At 34.9% G+C, this 6,626-nt stretch overlaps 1 protein-coding gene across 1 annotated transcript; it reads right to left on the bottom strand.

Moving 5' to 3' along the window:
• Window positions 1-2,868: 2,868 nt before the first annotated feature.
• Window positions 2,869-5,409, bottom strand: LOC107842427 (transcription factor TCP4). Its single transcript, XM_016686266.2, has 2 exons — window positions 3,308-5,409; window positions 2,869-3,200 (listed from the first exon to the last, which is right to left on the bottom strand). Exon 1 carries the CDS (start codon window positions 4,663-4,665, stop codon window positions 3,346-3,348), a length of 1,320 nt encoding a protein of 439 aa, XP_016541752.1. The 5' UTR covers window positions 4,666-5,409; the 3' UTR covers window positions 2,869-3,200; window positions 3,308-3,345.
• Between the last annotated feature and the right edge of the window lie 1,217 nt (window positions 5,410-6,626).

Genomic DNA, 6,626 nt, shown 5'->3' with positions numbered 1-6,626 from the left:
CAACAAGTTCATTTTCATCTCTATAACTAGGGGCCTTCTTTCTCATTTGTAACATATCAATTTTCAAGAGTTCTCTTTCACTCTCTTGTATTTATTCTCCCAAACTATTCCTATTAGAGTATTAAGTTAGAGAGTGGGTGTTGGGAAACACTTTTGTGAGCCCTTTTGTTTTGTAGAGATCTTGTGAGGTTCTTCTCTTGGGATATTTGGATTAATTAGAGTGACTACTCTAATTTTGTAATCTCTTTATTGTACTCTTGTTGATATAGTGAAATTGTTCTTCTCCGCTCGTGGACGTAGGTCAAACTGACCGAACCACGTTAAATTTGTGTCTCCTTTAATTTTATTACTTACCGTTATTATCAACTTGTTATTATCTTTGTTATTCTCATTATAACATTATTTGGCTAAAGTCCACAATAATCGGGTTCTCGATCCTAACAAGAGCACTAGAAATAACCTTCTGGGAAGGAGCCTTTCATCGGCAGTTGGAGCTCATAGCTAATGGATTCAACAGAACCAACATTTTCGATCCAAAATGCAGATATATGTGAAAAATCACCATCTTTTAAGAAAACTACTACTCAATTAATTTTAAATTCATAATCTCAGAATTATGTGTAATAAAAACTATGTTGAACACGTCAAATTAAAAATCATAGATTCGCCTTTTAGTCCCCTTAGCCGGTCTACCCAACACAAATCTAGATTATTCAGATTAGTAAACTTTGGATGTTGGATGGTTAAACAACTGATAGTCTATCAACTACTCCGGCCATTTCAATTTGTCCTTTTATTTTTGACTTGATATAAAATTTTAAGAAATAAAAAAGATTTTTATTTTGAGGATCTTAAATTAAAGACATGTAGAATGTATCAAAAATCTTTTAATCTTGTGGTCTTAAACATGTTTAGTACTACTACAACATCAACATAGCTAGTGAAATCCATAAGTGAAGTCTGAAAAGGATATAGTGTACACAAACCTTATCATTACCTTGTAAAGATCTTAAACATGTTTAGTACTACTACAACATCAACATAGCCGGTGAAATCCATAAGTGAGATTTAAAAAGGATAGAATATACACAAACCTTATCACTACCTTGTAAAGGCCTTAAATATATTTAGTGGAGAGTTCCAATTAAAAGGTTATCAAAAGCGAAAAAAGACATTCTTTTAAAAACAAATTAAAGAAACATAAGAAATACAAATTGAAACGGACTACATTACAAACATAAAAGAACACATAATTATAAACATCATTATTGCCTTATGAATGAATAGTAACTCGTCAACCAATAAAGAAGACACAACAAACATTAAGCAATGGTCACTATCTTGATAGAAGCCATAAGTTCAAGTGAATTGAATTTTTTACGCTAAAAGGGAGTAAACATACAAACAACAACAACCCAAAAAAAAAGGCATGGCATCCAGCTAGACAGATTTTTCATGACAGTAATGAGCTGTGCAGTGTAAGGGGCCACATAATTCATTGCCAAGTATCATGCTTTTGGTGGTATCTGCCTCTGTAGATTTTACATTATCCAGCTTACGTTTCATCTTTTTTAAAGAAATTGATTGCATCCTTTCTCTCTCTCATTCTCTCAACTCTAGCTAGTCTGACTTAGTTTTACCTTCTTATATTCGGTGTTCAAGTCAATTTATGCGGACCTCAACTAATTTATTTGATATTTGTTATCTCCTTGTAACATAACAATCAAGTATTGTTATTTATTATTGTTATCTCGACCAATATTCCTAATATCGATATCTTTCAATGAATTAGATATCAAATAACTGTATTTACTGGGTCCTAGAGACGATGTTGACTAATAATTTACCTGATACATGCTATATTCTAACAATATATTCTAACAATATAGACACTGAGTAACTCTACTCATTGTATCTGAATCAACTTGTACCGATCTCAACTAATTTACTCGATACCTCTCAATAACACGATATCGAGTAACTCTAATCACTACTGTCAGTATTAACTTGCCCATACTTTGGGTAGTTTCAGGGACGGACCCACGTGTAATTCTTGGGTGCTTCGATACCTACTAAACTTGACGTAAATTAGGTATAATTATATAAAAAACACAGAATAAATGGTATAATTTATTAAAATGCACCTAAAGAACAAACATATAATTGGATGCAGTGGCATGAGGACGTGACTATTCAATGATGATTAGGCGACACACTAAGCTGGTCTACTAGATTACTACAACCTTCTATCCACGTGCAGTGAATGACCCTTTGTTTCCATGAGAAGATAAATTACCTCATAAGGTCTTCCTATTGAATCAACACAATGAACAGCTAGTGAATTCACATTCCACTTATTTCTGCTTTCTTGATAATTTGATTGCACAACAAATGTGTAGGATAATAAGAGAATAATCTACTTAAATAAGCAATTTAAAATAGAAGCTAGATATAATATAGCCATCTAAAACCACCCTTAATACCCTTAATTACTTTACCTGTTCACAGAAAATGACTTGCACTTTTTTGGGTAACTAATGACTTACACTTCTAATGCTTCCAAAAATCCATGCAGTGATAGGGATGTTAAAAGATCAGGTAACTTAAAGAAGCCATTGAAACATGAAAGTTGTAAAAAACAATCAATGAAAAGAAAGCTCTGTCCTAATATGTTGCTCGAACTCTTCAATAATTTGATGGATGAATGTCGGACCCTCCAAAATAAGGCATTTTTGAAGGATCCGACACGGTTGCTGCAACATTTTTGGAGAGCCGAGCAACATAGCAATGGTCTTCGTTCATCAACTTAAATGCATATCAAAGCAATCAGGTTAGCAAGAAATTGCAACAGAGAGATGAGAGCCAGAATTGGCACTCAGCATTTGGAAACATTCAATTGAAAATGAACTGAAGATGATAAGCAAACAACAGCAACTTGACAAGTCTAGGCAACAAAAATACAGCAATCCTAAATTAGCAATTGAGCTAGCTAGAAAAACACACTTATACATGAACAAGGCTAGATCACAAAACAACAAATATAGAATATTACACTGAAATTTGATTAAAAGAAAACCTGAAACTATGCTCAGGATTCTTCTTCCATGGTGAATTACCACTGAATCAGACTCGATAATGAACCATCACCCTTTCTCCGGCCTGTCCTTTTCCATTCCCATCTTGAAGTATAGTACTTGTTCCTGAAAATCAATCTCAATGTAACAGTAAACTACATTTCAAGGACGGCTGTCGAATGCAAAGGAATTTGATCTGAAACTTAAAAGAGTTGAATGATGAAGTGATTCACCTGTCGGGCAATCAAGGGAGAGCATTTGTCGAGCTAACTCAATGGCGAGAATCAGAGGAAGCAGACGATGGTTTGTTGGAACCACCATCATGCTCCTCTATTTCACCTTGGATTCGTGCAGGAATGTCAAAGCCAGAGAATCCGCTTACTTCTGACGCGAATCCAATACCAGAAACTGATGCTGAACACATAGGCAGCACAGCTTGATGATATTGGTGATGATGAATTGAATCAGTTGTGGTTATAGCGATCGCTGATGGATCTAACCATGCACGAATCGAAGGTGAGTAACTGGACTGAAGGGGTCCCCTCTGAAACAAAAACTGATTTTGGCCGAACAACTGCTGTAGCAGTGGCGGGGCAGGTGGTGAGTTAAACAAGTAACCACCTGCTCCAGTGACTGCCCCGCCACCAAGAGCTATGCCGGTGGAGTTGTTTCCACCAGCACGAGCAGCAGCCAATCTTTGCATCCGGCCGAGTTCCACTGGCAGATGCTGATGCTCAGGCCAGCCTGAAGCACCAAAACCGATAAGTGGGGTGCTTCCAGTAAAGAAGTTTGATGCTTGAAATTGAGTTTGTGCTTGTTCTGTGTGACGGTTATGATGCTGAGACTGAAGGTTTTGGAAGTCGAGTAAAATGGGATCTTGAAAAGATTGTAAAGAGAGCTTCAATTCTTGGCTCTGGCTACTAGTTCTTGACAACAAATTGTGTTCCTGGAAGGTCTGGAACTGCATAGCTGAAGAATTACCGTCAGTTGAACCACCACCCATAGGGAAAAAAGACTTAATAGTGTCAGAAATGGCATCAGAATCCAAAGATGGAAGCAAAAAGCTTGCATTTGCACTTGCACTTGCACTTGCATTAGCATTTTCACCACTTGAACTTGCACTGTTGTTCTGGTGCAAAACTCTAGTATCACTTTCATTGCGCAACATTATCATTGCCCTTTTACTAGATGGACCAACAACATTATCATCATTATTATCACCAACAAATTGAGCTTCTTCACATTGTATTCCAAGATCCTTTTCTTGATCAAGAGTATTGTTTGTTGTGGGACCAATAGTTGGTTTCCATGGTGGCAATTCAGCTAGCTCATCTATCGAAGCCTTCGCCTTTTTGATAAGCCAGTCTACAGCTTTACTCGGACGGTCATAGCCAAGACGGTCTTGAACATCGTAGAATTGAATGGCTGTATGGGCAGCAAGGCGTACTCTCCGGTCCCTTGGTCCTTTGGCTGTGCATACTTTGCTATGCCGGTCTTTTCGACCAATAGACCTTATAATATGCCCACCTTGTACTTCCACAATCTCCCCACCACCAGAATTCCTCGAACCAAATCTTGATGATGTTCCCATTGCATGTTCCACTTTTTTCTTTCGGCATGAAGAAGTAGAAGGAGGAAAATAAGCGCGTTTTTTGGGTTGCGCTTGTTGTAAAGTGTGTAAATCTTGATAGGGAAGATGAGAAAATAGCTCGTTTGGTTGTTGAAAATGAAGAAAATGTTCTCGAGGGTCTATATGGCAACGGGATTCTTGGTTTTCTTCTTCTCCTTCTTCCTCCTCCTCTTCTTCTACATTTTGATAATGATGATAAAGATTCTTCTTCCTCTTAGGATCCAGACTCAGAAAATTGTTGTTGTACTGCTTTTGATGTTCCAGCTTTTGATTGTGAAATCTTTGTGTTACTAATGATTCTTCCTGTTATGTAAAATCCGATACGATTGTTGTTGTTGCCACCAAAAAGTACATGCCATCCAACTTTGCAGTTTCCATCACAAGAAAATATAATACTCTAGAAAAAGGCTAAGGCATAACTAATTTTAGCTAAACCCATACTCTTTTTTCTACACTACTTTTGATGTACCTTTCTATGAATTACTGCAATTTGTACTTTGATAAAACAGCAAAACTATAATGAGAACACAAAAAGCTTTGCTTGTAGTAGTATTCAAAACAAAAGTAAACTAGAAAATAGTAATCAAGAAGGCTAAGAGACAAGAGAGACAGGGACAACACAGATTGAATAAAGAAGAGGCCTTCTTTGTTGCGTTGATGTGTATAAGAGGTGATGATCTTTTTTTTTTTCTCCTAATGTATTGATATCAAAAATTTAATGGGCGTTTGAGCATGTTTTATTATAAAATTTGAAAAAAGTTTTTTCTTTTAAAAGGAAAAATGATATTTAAAAATTCATGATATTTCTGGTCATGAATATAAAATTAAGTTATTTTTGAATTTTTTAAAAGTAACTTGAGTTGTTTCTAAATTTTGTACGAGTAATCTAGATTGAAAAAAGAAAAAATAATTTTTTTTTTATAAATGTATTACCATATATAGTAAATGTTTACTTTACCATATATAGTGAATACCTACTTTATTATATATTGTGAATGTCTATTTATGAAAAAGACAAACTCCAAGGTTAGTTTTCCCTTATAAATAAAGTGGTTTTTCTTCATTATTATTCATCCCTCAAGAGAAATAAGAATTACTATTTCTCCTATCTCTATTCTTCTTCTTCTCCATTGTTTTATATTTTATAACACGTCATCAGCACGAGACTCTACCATCTTAAATTTGAAGGCTAAGATATGGATAATTCTCAAAATCAGTTGATAATTCTCAAAATAAGTTGTCCAATTATGTAGATATTTTGTTTGATTGATTCTGACACTACACATACGATATTCAAAGATAAAAAATATTTCTCTCATCTAAATATGGGTAAGATTAATGTTACTACAATTTCTGGTAGTGCTAATTTGATTGAAGGCTTCAGAAAAACCATTATAATCTTGCTTAAGGAGCTAAACTTACATAAATAATGCTATATTTTCTCCTAAGTCTCGGAAAAACTTGTTGAGTTTTAAAATTTTTCGTGAAAATGGTCTAAGTCTTGGAGAAACTTGTTGAGTTTTAAAGATAACTGTGAAAATAGTTATCATATCAAGACAATTGATGAGATGAATCTTGAATATCTTGGTATCATCAAGAATGTCTTTGGACAAAAATGTGTTATAGAAAAGTTCCCTGCTTTATCTTCTGGCCTGTATTGGGCAAAACTTTATGCAATTAAGGCACATTCTATAGTAAATCAGAAGTGTACTAATTCAAATACTTTTGTATTTTGACATGATCGTTTGGGACATCCTGGATCTATAATAATGAGACGAATCATAGAAAATTTAAATGGACATTCATTAAAAAACTTGAAGGTTCTTTCAAATGGTGAATTTTCATGTAATGCTTGTTATCAAGGCAAGCTAATTGTGAGGCCATCACCAACAAAAATTGGGATTGAGTCTCCCGTGTTCTTG

Source organism: Capsicum annuum, chromosome 9 (assembly GCF_002878395.1).
Source record: "Capsicum annuum cultivar UCD-10X-F1 chromosome 9, UCD10Xv1.1, whole genome shotgun sequence".
Lineage (NCBI taxonomy): Eukaryota > Viridiplantae > Streptophyta > Magnoliopsida > Solanales > Solanaceae > Capsicum > Capsicum annuum.
The sequence above is the reverse complement of the archived record's forward strand: the minus strand, read 5'-3'. Positions and strand labels throughout refer to the sequence as shown.